Source organism: Apus apus, chromosome 4, assembly GCF_020740795.1.
Source record: "Apus apus isolate bApuApu2 chromosome 4, bApuApu2.pri.cur, whole genome shotgun sequence".
Classification (NCBI taxonomy): domain Eukaryota; kingdom Metazoa; phylum Chordata; class Aves; order Apodiformes; family Apodidae; genus Apus; species Apus apus.
This window is the reverse complement of record NC_067285.1, coordinates 61,292,507-61,307,798: the sequence shown is the minus strand read 5'-3', so window position 1 is coordinate 61,307,798 and position 15,292 is coordinate 61,292,507. Positions and strand designations below refer to the sequence as shown.

General features: G+C 39.2%; 1 protein-coding gene across 1 annotated transcript; it reads right to left on the bottom strand.

The window, feature by feature from the left end:
- Nucleotides 1-63: 63 nt before the first annotated feature.
- On the bottom strand, nt 64-14,929 carry CFI (complement factor I). Its single transcript, XM_051619020.1, has 12 exons — nt 14,782-14,929; nt 12,894-13,212; nt 11,463-11,607; nt 9,974-10,152; nt 8,868-8,978; nt 7,423-7,539; nt 6,209-6,247; nt 5,624-5,727; nt 4,880-4,995; nt 3,885-4,159; nt 2,670-2,771; nt 64-521 (listed from the first exon to the last, which is right to left on the bottom strand). Exons 1-12 carry the CDS (start codon nt 14,830-14,832, stop codon nt 304-306), a joined length of 1,776 nt encoding a protein of 591 aa, XP_051474980.1. The 5' UTR covers nt 14,833-14,929; the 3' UTR covers nt 64-303.
- Between the last annotated feature and the right edge of the window lie 363 nt (nt 14,930-15,292).

Sequence of the window (15,292 nt, the reverse complement as noted above, 5' to 3'; positions counted from 1 at the left end):
GCAGGTATTGAAATACAATGTGAAATGTGGAACAAACCCCAAAGTTACAACAAGACAAAAAGATACTTTAATTTCCCTGCTTTTATTAGAGACTTCTGCGTGGATTCATGTGACTGTAAAATTGTCTTTCTAGAGGCTTCTGCAAAATTGTGGTATTCATAGAGTGTTAAAATTAAAAAAACACATTATTTAAAGATTTGCACTAATAGTCGAGTTGCTATGTCACACGGCTGCTGATTGTAAAAAAATACTTGTGCTCATTTTCACATGGGGGATGAGAGGAAGTATTTAATTTTCCAGGCTTTAGATATTATACCGTGAAATTAGACTTCTTGTCACATGATGGCTAATCCAATCAAAATAGCTGGCAACTTTTGTATACACGCCTGGGTGACCAGCCTCCCCGCAGTTCTCACCCCAGCTCACAATACCCCAGACATACGCCACATTTTCTGCATCAAAACAGACCAGGGGTCCTCCTGAATCACCTTTGCAACTGTCTATGGAGCCATCGTAAGTACCTGAAGCAAAAGAGGGAAAAAAAAGCAAAAAGAAATTCATATACAAGCTAGCACACAAAGCAGAGCTCAGGAGGTTTTTTTAGGTCCATGTCCTGACAGATGTTTGCCTAATAGTCACCAGTAAAGGAGGTTCATAACCTCTTAAGTCCCTTGCTTCTTATTTCTTGTTAAATGCAGCACCTTTCTGTACATTTGTGGCTGGCCCAAATTCACCTAATTTGTTTTGACGTCAGTGATGTGAGTCTGGTTTTACCCTGTGCAACAGAAGAATTCAGCCACGTTGCCTGTTTTATCATTAGGCGTAGCTCATAAAAAGTGAACAAAACCAGGATGAAAAGCTAGAAAGGTTTGTAGGCTGATTCCTATAGAAAGGAAGGTATCGTAACATGCGTATGCCTACATCTCAGCCTGTGGCATCCTCTCTATCCAATAATTCGTTGGCCGTTTCATCAGAGTTGTACAGAAATTCAGAGGCCTCAAAATTATTTTCTCTACCAGCTTTATGAAAATAGGTGGGCAGGTGCAAGAAGGAGGGCATGTAAATGCTGGGATGAGAGGGAAAGCATCTCCCTGTAAGTGCCCTCACTGCAAGGTCTTGGTCACAGCGAGGACCTTTTGCAGCACCAGACAGCAGGTGTGAGACACAAGAGTGTATGTAGGATCCAGTGTGCTTTGTAAGTTTCAGTACTCACATAATTACTTGTTTGCAGTTCAGCGCATATAGTGGTCTCGGAAAAATGAATTAAGAGTGAAGGATATGACAGAAACATGCTACAGAGTCAGAAAATTATTTGCGCTTTGTCCTGTTGTGGGGAACGGTCCATCTTCTCTCACCCCACGTAAGACTAAACAAAATGCCTTTCAAGCCAGCAAAATAACTGTGGTGTCTTTTTGCTGATTTAGCTAAGGAAGGACTAGAACAGGCCCCTTGCTCTACCAGGTAAGTCCACAACAAGAAAAGAGCATAAGGGTTATGATAACCGGCAGAAAAATGGACAATAGGTTAAAAACTGCCTCTGACAGAGTACGTATCTGGCCAATGCTAACTGTCTAATTTGAACAGTGGTACTTTACTTGAACAGTGATTTCTGATCTATAAAAGAAGGCAAGTTCTGCAGGCCCACGGCTCTCTGCCTGCCCGGGAGGAGGCCCTGCTGCAGCACCAGAAGCTGCCTGGAACCCCGGCACCACTGTCCGGAGGAGCCGAAGCGGGGGCTGCCTAAACCAGTTAATTCGTAAAACAAACATTGGTCTCAGTAGCAATTTGTGAGTGTGCTGAGGCTGGTATTCTAACCTCCACTCTAAAACATGGTCCCGCAGCGGTTGTTCCTCTGTGAGAGGCGAGTGCTGTGTGTGAGCCCTGAGTCTCATTCAAAAAGCCCTCCGGTAGCCCCCCTGGCATTGGCTCGCAACACCTATCTACTCAGTAAAAGTGAAGTAATTTCTAACACCCTCACTACACTTTTCTGCATGGTTGATTGACCTAGTATGAAGGAACCCCTGCTAAGCATGAGTCTCCCAAGTTTTTAAACATGTATCCTCCCAAGTTTTTAAACATGTCACCTCTTTCTTGAATCTCTACATTACTAAGAAGTTTATCAGCTTTTCAGAGCTGGCATTACTAATTCTATAAAACAAGATTTTATGGCCTTTACTCAGTTTCATATTTGCTTGTACAACTAACTCCCATGGATACTAGCCCTTAATCCCAAACTTTGTATTTGTATCAGGGAGGAGAAGCTAACCCCAGATACGCCTTTTTCGATCTTGTCCCATGTGATACTGTAAGTGCCATATTTAAGCATCTGGTTAAGTATGTTGCTGAATAAGAATTAAATATAGTAAAGTTAAGAAGCGCAGTGGGCTGTAAAGGGCTTGCACATTTAGAAAACAAAACTCAAATTGCATGCCAAAATTTGCCCTTATAATAATAGAAACTTGGCATAGTGTCATCCTAACTCTGTTAATAAATAGATAAACAATGGTGGATGGATCTAAGGTCCTATGGCTAGCATTTGGCTAATGGTGATACTATGGCAATCAGTTTATTGTCTTTCCCAAATCTAAAAGATTCCCAGCCAGTATGTCTGACCTTATAAACGGTGGGTTTGCTAGTAGAGAAATGATAGTAAGAAAATTGATGCTTGCCTGCACATGCCATTTTTTTGAAAAATCGTCCTGGGTACAATTCAGAACAATTCTGAAATAAATTAATGTTGCCCCACTTGAGGATATATTGCTTGGTATAATCTAGAAAAGAAAAGAATAAACTTTTCTAAATTAAAACTGGTAAGTCCACATTAGACAGTTAATATAATAAATTGAAAGTTATATATTTGCTTATTTCCAGAATATAATTTTCAATATTATAAACCAAATACCTTAAACTGCCTCGGACATCACATATGAATTGCAGTATATTGGCCATATATTTTTTAAAAAAAGCAGAGTGGTTTAATTGCAGTGTTAAATGCAGTACTTTCATTTTGTGACATTTTCACCCTTTCCTTATCTTCCTCAGTTTTTTTCTTTATTTTCCATATCAAGATTTTCAAACACTGGGAAACTGGTATATTGTTTTCTATGAAATGGAGATGTGGCTCTGATCATCCTTGTTTCCTTTTTTCCCATTCTACTCTGTCTTTTTGGGATGAGTGGACCAGCTATTGAAGATACAAGTGAACTATGTATTCACAAGGTTAGGGAGATTTTCTGTTTTGTTCTCTGTCCATTTGCCAGTAATTCCCAACTTCACATTTGCTTTATGGACTGCTACTGAGTACGGACAGGAGAAGCCTCATAACCAGTATGGAGTTGCTCCAATGCCAGGCTGTGATACACGCCACTGTGGTACAAAACAAATACTTCCCAGATCTTTGAAAGCATGCTTACATTTTGTTTATCTATCTCTGTGCAACCTTCTCTGGGCTAAACTCAAACATGACCAAGACAAGATGTGCCAAGTTTCATAATGGCTGGCTGCAGCTCAGATCCTCTTGGGCTGGGGACAGATGATGGGCTGTGACTATGGGCCACTTTGAGCTACTAACCACTGCTTGTTAATTATTGCCACCAGTCTCCACAGCTAACTTAGATTGGAAAAAAATTAAACATTTCTTAGTGTCAGGGTAGTTTTAAAACAGGAGTGTCCTCTAGATCCATTTGCTTAAGTGGCTGAAACAGGAGAGGAAGTAGTACAGAAAAGAGCCAAATGCTGAACCACAGCCTTCATTTTCTGTGCTCAGCCTCTTCTGAGTGCTTTGTGCACAACTACTCTTCAAGCCTTTTCAAAACAAAAGCTCACCACAACTAGAAAACGAGTCATAAATAATACATTCTTGTAGTGAGGACTAAAGCAAATACCTTTCTCTAGTCCCCATCCAGAAACCTTGCATCTGTCACCAGCCTTGAACATATACTCTGACCAGGGGATACAGGCAGGTGTGCTGTATGTCAGGGAGCAGTCTCCTTTCCCAAAACCTTTCAGCTCCAGCAGAGCAATGTCATTTTCATAAGTTGAGGCATTATAATTTTCATGGATTATCACTTTTTTTAGTCGGAAAGTCTCTGTCTCTCTGTCGTACATTATTGTATCCAGCAGTCCGATCCAGACACGGTACAGATGAACTCGATTTGCCCTGGAAATACAGTATGCTTTGGTACTTAACACAAGCACTGTGCATTTCAACTGGCTATAATCTTTTGCATTTTATCAAAGTTTCTCTAGAATAAAAATTCGTATTAGTGACAGATAGTTTCTTTCTGGACTTCATATCCAGGTTTTTCTGAAGTGTAGCAAATGCAAGGCAGATGACACACTGCTGAGCATTGCAGCTAACACAGATATTAAAGGCCCGCCTCTGTGTTTCGTGCTGTGACAAAGAGAAAGCAGGTGTTTATGCCTCTCTGATTTCAAGTAAAAGAAGAGTGAGCAGATGTGAATGGGATGCTGGGACTGCAAAATCTTCCCTGTCTACTCTTGCTTTTCTGGGGAATATATGACCTCAGCGACATTCTCAGGAAACAGATCCTAGACTTCCCCAGCGTAGAGATGGGGAAGAGAGGAGGTCCCTTGTATCTCATTTTCAGGCCAAGCAGTTATGGTGAACCTTTCCTGCCTGCCTCCTATCTGACTGAAAAATGCTGTGTCCCTTCCAACTTGTCACTACATTTTCATCTTTCTATTCTACTTTCTGTGAATCTTCCACATCATTAATGTGGGTGAGTCAGTGTTTCAAATTGTTTTATTCAAGAAGCAAATAGGAATTAGCAAAGAGGTGGCTAGAAAGGGCATTAACACCCAAATCAATCTTTCTGCCTTGCAAGAAGAAAATAATTTCCCAGTTTGTTGTTTTTACCTGACACAGTGTGCAGCAGTCAGAACCCAACAGCCACCAATATAAACCCCTCCACAGTACACTGTTGGACCTTCACTGCCCGTGTCTTTTATTGCCACTTGCCAAGGGAATTCAGCCTATTCAAACAACAAACATCCACATAATAATGAAATAGTAATAACTGTACTTTTTTTAGTGCATAAAGGGAAACACACTTCTTTGTATCACCTCATCTCCTCAACTGTCTGATTGTAAATAAAAAAATCTGCTATCCAGAAATTACGAATTGGGTTCCATCAGATATAAAGGACATATCTTTTAAAATGCAATAATTGTGTTTAGTCTCCTGACTTTGTGTGATGCCTCCTTCCCTTTCACTTTCTGTCATAAAACCCTTTGTAGCCAGAGAAACAGATGTAGAATCTGACCTGATATGGTTGAGTATAGCATTTTTTGCTGTTTTCTGTTTCAAAGGCACAAATTTAAATTCAGCTTTGTCTGAACTCTTATTTCTAGCTATAGCATTAAGTATTTTGCTGAATAATTTTTGACATGTACTAGTACTGTATTGCTTAATTTGGCAACTCCGTATTTTACTTTATACATTGTCCTTTACTTGCATTCAGTGCAATGCCATGATTGCTGCAAAACCTGACATTAGTGTTGTAGCTGATTTTGTTATTTCCATACATTTTAACAGAATGACAATAATGCCCATTTAAATTGATGCTGAATTAACTCGTATCTGCTAATGTGCTTTTTTACCTTTCTTGCAATCTGTCCTCCTACGATTCTTTTCCGTCGAGTTAATGTATAATTTGTAAGACCACAGTATACTTGAGGAAGAATTGTCTTTATCATTTTTCTTTCTTTAAAAAAAAAGGAAAAGTGTGTCTCAGAATCCAAGTACCCCTTCTCTCTACTTGGAGACAGGTTTGTCTTTATCCTGCAAATTTGAGTGCTGTGAATATGCCAGTAGCTGAAGCAGCAGGAAAGCAAAGACTAAAATTTTTGGCTTCTGTTTTTGCTTTGAGATTGCTTATGCCTTAGCATGATATTACTTCTTTTTGTTTTTCACTGCTGCTTGCATTCAGGCAAATAAACAGTTCCCCTAGATTTGCTGAGAGTTTACCTCCACCAGTTGCCAGAACATGGGTCCTCAGCTAGGTCAATTTATTATGGCATTCTTGAAATAAGTAGAAAACAAAACAAATAATAAGTGCCAGAGTGTATATGACTAAATCACAAAGTCCAAAATCTGAGTGTTCTGGATCTGATCAGCTGGCTGGTAGCTAGCAAGCCACTAATAAGAGGATATACTGTTTGTTTTGGAGGTTTAGTTATGCTTACCTTCATCCATACTGTGATTTTCAGCACCTTTGTCTTTGCCTGTAGTAGAATAACAAAATAATAAATACATTTAAATTTGTTCTCTCAGTTGAATGTATGTTTGTGTACCAAAATTGTGGTACATATTTTAAATTCACAAGGGCACACCATTTCACATGGACAGCACTACTTGTCCAGCCTGGTGCCTGCTCTTGGCTTTCCTACTAGATGCTCTCTGGGTGCCTCAACCCACAAATGACCTACATCCAGCAGATAACAATTAGTAACTACATGACATCTTCTCTGCTTTCTACACCTAGAGAGCCCTTCTGCAAACAATCCCTAAGAAATGGCCTTTTTTGCTTGTTTTTCATCTTTATGGTGATATTACATTCTCCTACATCAGGAAACAACAGTAATGCCTCCTCCTGCTCCATCGACCTTTTGGAGCTTCCTAAAGCCCAAAGCAGTGTTAGGTAAAAGGATTTTTAAAATTTTATTATTTTTTTCCCCCAGTTTAGATAATGCTGTTATGTACTGTGTGCCTCCTTTACAGGGTGAAGGAGGGTATTCAACTTGAGAGGTAAATTAAATGCTTCTGGAATCTGGTTTGTCAGCTTTTATTCTAACAATATGCCCATTGAATTAAGTTCCTAAATGGAAGCTGAATATTGGGTCTGTTCTCATGTTACTGACAGTAATGTTTACACTTAAGAGTTCAGTTTACCTTTACCAATTACCATTTACCAATAGTGTTTACTTTTTGGCTTTAGACTTTGTCTCAGAGCAAGGAAAAGTATTCCAATTTCAAAGCAAAAAATGCTTTCAACAATGAGGGAAACAGCACAGAAGGATTATTATATTGACAAACTAGTTGAATTCCTCATCTGTGAGGAAAATATTCCTGCCCTTGCTGTCTATGCTTTCTCCACAAATAGGGAATAGCAGTTTGACAGATGGCCATGTAAGCAAAAGACATAATCTGTCTTAAGCCCCCTAGAACATCATCTATTTCTTCCTCCCTTTAATTTTCTTGCTGTTCTTTTCTAGAAGGAAAGGGAGGAAAATTGCATAACCTTTTCTTCCTATTGCCCATAACATAACATTGGGAAGACCAATTCTTGCATGTGTTTTTGATTTGCTAATCTATTAAATAATAATATGCACTGTGTAGTCTCTAGTTATAACTGAACAGAATGAAATAAAAGAAATGAAAACATCTTTCAGAAGGAAACCTGCACAGAGAACTCGAGCTTCATCCTCTCCTGTGAGACAGTCACGTTCTTTGTTACAGACATTCTTATTTGGAATACAGATATTGGACCGACAGTGGAAACTGTTGCCTCTGCACTCTGTAAAACAGGAGAATTACAAATGTAAATCACAGGATCATATGAATCAGCAACCTCACATAGTTAGAAAGCTTTTTAAAATACAAACACAATATAATATAATATCCATGTTATGGGGAGCTGGCTGTTCATAAATAGATCACAAAAGCAGGCTCTGTAACTCTAAAATACAATGAATACTTGTCTCTCCTCATTTTACAGTCTTGAAGTTTTAAGATTTAAAAAATGTGGATCTCTGTTACCAGTTCAGTACTGTACTTCTAGACTTGGTATCACTCCTTACCAGTTTTATCCACAACACATGCCCATGCTCAACCTTAGCCAAAGGACCTCCACTTTTGCCAGCATTACTGATCACATCAAATTAGAAGAATATGGTTTTTGGGTCAAATTTCTCCCCCAAATCAGAGTCCAAGCTGGCCTTTGGTTGAACAAGCTAAATGGCAAAATGCAGGGTTGGGATATATTGAAGATACTGGATTTAAAAATTTATTTATTCTAAAATTGTTGTTTATATGAAACTTTATTACAAAAATGAGAACCCCTTTCCTTTTAATTCTTGTGATCACTTTATATGTTATAAAAAGCTTAAATGTATAGCAGTGTTTTTTGAGCTACTTTCTAATCTTACATCAATCTACTATTTAGGGATAAAATGCCTGTGACTGTGTTTCCACAATTATCAGATTAAATTTACTGAAAATTGTAAAACTACAAAATTAAAATTATTTAGGGATAGTGATGGGATTTGCAACTCACATTACCATTTGGCACCTGTAACCCAACCTCTGGAGGTATTCTGCATGACCTGAATGGCTTCCCTGTTTCTAATAAAAATTGTTACAGCTGGAATTGCAGATGCTGAAAAAATGACTGCTCATGAACAAGCAATGTGACAGGAACTGTTCACAGATATTATTATATGGATAATCTACATTACTAATACATTTAAGAGAGATCTTATTTTGGTTTAAAGATAGTTCATTGGAAAAAATGGTGTCTTTGTTTAATTACTATTGATTTTTCCCAACAAAAATATATTTTCATTCTAACATGGCGCATTTTTTTTTAAATCAATGTTTAACAGCCTTATTGTATTTTCTCATCCTCTGAGGAAATCCAGATTCTCAGAGATCACTTGCCTGCCTCAATAAATTATATTATGCCTACTTTTTTTGCTGTTGCAAACACATAAACTATGGTTTGATTGCTTCTATGTACTGACTTTTTGGGAACAGAGACTTTAGCTGTTACATAATTGTAAAAAATTATTTGGGGGTGGTTTCTGCTAAAATTATTTTGAAACAGCCAGGAAAGGAAATTATTACCTCTACAGCACAGTTCATCACTTAGGTCTCCACAGTCATTGATTCCATCACAGATTTTATTCAGAGAAATGCACTTCTTGTTGACACAATGAAACTCACCATCTGAACATGCTGTGCAGCACAATGAAAATTAAGTTAGTGAGGAAATGTCTATAGGTTCACAAACTGCCCACAGAAAAATTCTGCTTGCACATTTTATTCTATCAGTAGTTTTGCCTATCAGCAGTAGGCATTCTGGGGCCCAGTAATATAATAGGGAATCTTTTTTATTGTTTTAATTGCTTTCTCATCAAGCTGTCAATCTGACCTTTTCTTTTCCTCCTCCAACTTGCAGTAGCTTGGCAAGAGTGAACTTCATTTCTTCTGGACAAGGACTAAAGCAAAAGTGATTGGTTCAAACCCACCGTAAATTATGCAAGAGATTAGGATGATGGATGTTCCCCCTCTAGAAGGAAGTAATGAAGGGTCTGTGAACTCCTACTTTTGTGGCATAAGAAAAACCCGAGACAGTTGATAGCTCTCCTAACCAGCAGCATCTCGGTCTGGTGCTTATCAGTCCCAAAGAAAGGCCACTACAGAGAATAGAAAGTTGTTAGAAGTCAAAAGGACTTGATTCCCTTTATGTCGGTGAGAAATGGTGGAGTCCCAAAACTCCCCAGAAAACCTGAGTAGTTCTACAGTTCTGCTTGTCTGGCTGCAATGTCCTAATGGATCTCCCTCATAGACAAAGCGGTGAGTAGGAAGGTTGTCACCTGTCTCTTCACCAGTTAGAGACAGGTGAGCCAACACTTGTGGGATACAATGTACTTTGATACCCTTGGAAGGGATGGGAGACAATCGGAACCACTGGTGAAATATATTTACTTTTGGGAAATACCTGTGAAGATGCTTTAGGAGCAACAATGATTTTCCAAACTCATAAACTCAAAACTGTCTTGACTCAAGATTTTCCCCATTGTATTAAAGTCTGCAAAAGGATTGTTTTGAAAAATCAAAAGGTTTCAATGCAGGTTTGCTATGGCTGAGAGTTCAGCAAACTAGGTCCTAATTTTTTAACGGAAAATGTAAGAACCTCGAAGAGATACAAAACTAAAAAACCTACTAACCTCTGCGATTTTCATGGCACTGGAGGCTAACAAATCCCTCATTACTATCTCTTGATTTCATCTCTATGTGGCATTCAGCAAGACTTGTCTCTAGACCCCTGCAAGTTATTTGCAGACAATGCAATGAATTTAAGGTAGATTCTGTGATGCTGGAATTGGCTTGGTAATACTCAGCACCTCTGTGAAGATACAAATAATAATAACAACAAATTACATCATTTCACAATGGATTGCCTGCCACTTTTATTGTTTAGAATTTCTATTATTTTCCTCATTGTTAAATAATTTTGCTGATGTCTAAGAACAGACTTCCCATGGAATCATCTAGGGGTAAGTAGGAGATGTTTACTTTGGAAGAGAAAGTAAAACAAAGTGCTATTTTTTGCAGGGTGCTGCATAGAACTGCCACTATTTCCTTATGTAGCTCTATGACAGTTACTGTTTATCATGATGCATATAAAGGTTTGCTTATGCAGCTTAACTTGTAAGCTCTCTCTTTGTGAGCCATCATTTGGAAACCATCCTGCATGAAGTCAGGTATCCATGATGTCATCAAAACCAATGCACATTGTGGAAGCTCAGGCCACTGTAAGGCTGGGATTAATAAATTTTCTCTCCCTCGGTTTTACCTGAGCGGTCTCCTAACAGTGTCCCCTACCTTCAAGAAATGTGGGTTGAGTAAATAAGTAACTAGAGAGGCTTGCAATGGGAGTCCAGGGCTAACTGCTCTGTTCTCAGTCAAACCTTCCTCTGCAATCTAAAGAGATTCTGATCAGGATCAGGAAATATTTGCTTCTCACATCGATGGGACAATTTAGGACACTGCAACAGCATTTTTAGTCTTCAGGTAGGCTTGGGGAGGCAGCCCAACTCAACTAAGTTAAATTTGTTGTGTAAGTGTAAATTATGTATAGGATATAGAGTTGACTCTTTATGAGGGGCCCTTTATGAATGTGCAACCCAGGTCATCAGTGTTGTCATAGGAGAAAGAACAAGCTCAGTGTGGCTTCAGCCATCCCTGGGGCTAAGGTAAGCAATGGCAGCAAGAGCACGGGGTGAAGAAAACCAAATCTTTCTGGTTCTTGTTAGACCTACTCGTGCAAGTGGCAAGACAGAGCTGTGCCCAGCTGCCAGCAGAAAAAACTCCTCTGCATACAGGTTATTGCTCAGAGCTACTTGGGGATGGTCTGGCTATGTATGCACTTTCCCTTACACAGACCTGAGAGAAAACCTCTGCATTGGTCTTTAGCTTTATTTTAAAAATAAACAAGTATGGTTTATATACTTGTAATCTGCAACAGAATGCAGAAATCCATATTTTGGCTTTCACTCTTCGGTGTAAATTTAAGAATTTTTATCAGAATATTGTAACGGATACATTGTTTGTGAGTTTTCTCTCTTAACTGCTGACTGTGACTGACACTTATGGAAGCATTGCTCTGTTTTCAGATCCCTTGTGGTTATCCAGACATAAATTCCCCAAACTTACAATTCAAAGCCTAGGTGTTTGCAAGCCACATTTGCTTCGTTCATAGTCCACTCAGTAGCACATACGAAAACGTAATTCTTTTGATTCACAGGTTTTACTTGAAGCAAACTTGAACCTCCATGGCCCACAGAGACTGAAAATGTTTCTAAAAAAATCAAAGAGAAAAAAAAAACCAAACAAGCCCAAATTATATAGACGTATTTTGTGTAAAGACAGCACAGAATCAAATCAGGACTAATTTTGTATTGACAAAGTTAATATGGAAAGAACAGTAGACTGAGAATCAGAAGCTTCAGGTATTATTCTTGATTTTTTTGAGAATTGAATTAATAGCTTTGAGCCTGCCACTTTTTCAAAATATAACAGTTTGATGAAAAATTAGGGTAATGGTTCCTACCACATAAGAGTACCTGTAGGTCTACTGAGGAAAGCTTCTTAGCATACCAGTGTTCAGTAGGAGACTTTTGATAACCAGTAACACAAGTGAGATAGCCAGATCCTGATCTATTACATGTCCAGCAAAAGTGCTGCTGTTTGCAGCAGAGTCAAGGCCCTCAGCTTAATTTTGTGAAGCCATATGGAAAGCACACCTGGAACACACAAAGGCTCTCTGATCCTTGTCAGTGGAACAGGCAGAACTGAATTTTGTGACCCTGAGGGCAATGGGCTGAGCTGCTGCTTCTGTAGGGAAAGGGAGGGATGGTACTGGACAGAGACTGGGCAGAAGAGCCATGAACCCAGCTTGACTCATGGCTCCTGTTGGGATCAGGGGAGGTGGGGCTGGAGGACAGGTAGGAACAGTGACTGCTACTGCTAAAAGAGGGCACCTGCCTAATTAGTAGGAACCATTTCTCCCTGCACTCAGACTGGAGTTGAGCTGACAAAGCAGCTTAGTGCAGCCTAAAAAGCAGGTGAGAACAAAAAGCTGCTTGTCAGTGCACAAACCATCACTGGTTTGCAGTGCTTTCTGTTTTGATGAAATCCAGTGTCAAGATGATTGAGGTGAGCTTACGTTCTCCCTGTGCGCTCCCACACACACCTTAGCAGCTTGACTCCATTCCTTGGACCTTTGCTCCTGAGGTCAGTCCCTCTCTAAAAGATATCCTCACTACAGATTTTCTCTGCATTCCTCTCCCACTGTGCCTCCCACCATGCCCAACACCCTACTTGGAAATGTTTGAGCACTCTCTTGTGTCTCTTTCTTCCCTTTCTGATGATTTGAGCAATGAACCAGCAGCAGGGTGAACTGGGCTTGTCAGTTACTGTGTTTTTATGAAAATCAACAAATACCACCCATTTTCAATGACCTCTTATTTTCTGTTTCAAGTTCTTACTAGTGCAAGGAAATGAACAGACTTTTTGATCTGTAAAGAGTAAGCATCTCCTTGGCCACAAATGACTGATACATTTTGGAAAATGAGGTGTCAATACCTTCAGACATGCATTTTCCCTTGTGCAGAAACTTTGCTTCAGGACGTTGACACTCATAGCTCTTTAGCTGGCAGTAAGTATTGAAGTACTTCCCATTGGTAGAACAAACAGAAGAGCCATTCTTTGGGCACTGGTAGGGGAGTTTACAAAGGCACTTTCCATCCACACATCGTTCCCATGGGTGACAAAATACTTTCTTACAGGACTTGTGTGTGTATTTGTTGCTTAAGCATTCTTCTATGAGGTATGTGTCTTGCTCAGCTGGCTGGGCAGGCTCGACCTGCTGAAACCGGTTTCCTTCCTCATTAGATGCTACATTCTGCAAGGCACAAAATACAAAATAATAAAACAGGGATTAAGCCTAGAAACTGTACCAAGAGCTTTGCAGGTTCCTTTAGTGATCTCAACAAAGTGTTCATTCATGAGGCTTTTCCTATCTTACAAGCACAAAGGTGCTAAATATAACTTATAGTGTTTATTCCCTTGTCTTTGGCCACCTCATCTTTCTCAGTTTTTCTGATCTTTTTTTTTTTTTCCTTTGTTGATCATTTGCCAGGTGTGATCTTCACTCTTACTGGTCTCCCAAAAACTTTATACTCTTTACTCTTCAAACATCAGTTGAAGTGCACAGTAGATTATAAACATTTTTTAAGCCATCGGTTTATAACACACCACAGCAATGGGACTGCAAGCAAATCAAAACATAAGTTGACTTAAACACCAGAAAACCAAAAAAGATAACAACTTCACATTTTTTCTGGTCATTTTTTATTTGCTTGGTTTGCTTTAGGTTTAAGTATCACCTGTAAATGTTTACAAATAACTTAGAAGCAAATAAGGAAATCTAAAATGAATTGTTTCACTATGTGACTGTTAAAATAACAAGCACCTTGAAGAAATTTGAGAATTAGGTGTCTTCCTTATCAGCTCTTTTCCTCTATCTTACACAGAAGTGGATTTGCAGTGTGGTTGCTGGTCATCACTAGACTGCACGTACAGATCCTGTCCCTCTGTCCAACTGCCTCCAGGTGAGTGACTCTGCACCTGTGTGCAGCACTCTGGTGGCTTCACTGCTGGCTGAGTGCTTAGTAAGATCCATGGGTAGGAAGGGTGTTGAAACATGAAAAATAAATATGGATGAACTTTGCATAAAAATGGGAGAGGAAGGCTAGTCCTCAAATGTGATTTATTAGCTTTGACTGTGCCAACTGAATCAACAGAGCTGAAGTTTAAAGTTCTCATGAAGAAATCCTGGCCATAGTAAAGTCAGTGGAGACACTGTTGGAGCATTTAATAAAACAAACCCCCTTTTACCAGTTTTATAATCTTACTAAATTCTTCCTGCTGTTCCCAGGTCAGCAGAATCCAAACTGTAAGCCAGATCCGGCTTGGCATAACTCCCATATTGTACCAGGTGTTTCACCTGAACAGGAGCAAAAGGTGCTGACTTTAATCTCAGGGTTTCTCTAAAAGACTTGGGGCATGCTGAACGCTCTGCCCCATGGGCTTTCCAGGACACTTCTGCCAGAAGAGACCCGCAGCAAACCTTCAGGCAGTGCCCTGCTGCACTGTGGTGTTGCCACGCTAGAAGACAGTCATGTCTTTTCTCAAAAAAGGAGGGCAGAGAAAATTGCAGCACCTTTCCGTGGTCAGCCTTCTTTTCCAGAAGCCTGTTAGCATAAATTCCAGATAGAATCAAGACATCGAAGAGAAATAGCAAACTTCAAACATTTAAGCTGGACTAAAACAAACGTACAAAACACAAAGGGAAAGGAAACATAAAAAAAAAAAAAATCAACTAGCTTTACCCTGACAACAATAAACAGCTTTTTATTTTTTTTTGTTGTTGTTAAATAATTACTGCTGCCACAACAAAACAAATTCTTACCTCTAATCCACAAAACCAAAAGAGAGTCAAGAAAACTGGGACCACTCGCATGATGAAAGCTTCCCTTTCTTGGCAGGCTAATTCCTCTGGCTAGGATTCTTTTGAACGTCAGTTGTTAGATTTGTGTTTAATTTTTAACCCTTAGTAAAGTATTTTTAAATGTGTTTAGAAATAAAGTACAGGAGCCTCAACTACTAACCGAAAAGTCTGACCTCTCCAAAAGGATCCCGCCTCAACGTAACTGGTTGTACTGTGAGCACAATACGAGGTAACAAAAAGCCCTTCAAGTGAATGACGAAAAGGAAGCACTTATTAAGGACACGCGTCCTTTCTTTTGCTAGGAGACTGATCAAACCATCAAGCTGTAGTAGTTCATCTTTGCCAGGCTGTTGCAAAAGATAAATGTGTTTTTATGTAAGAGATATATGTCTTCATATATATATATATACACATATATATGCATATATAGATATACACACATATATATGTATATACATACACACATATATAC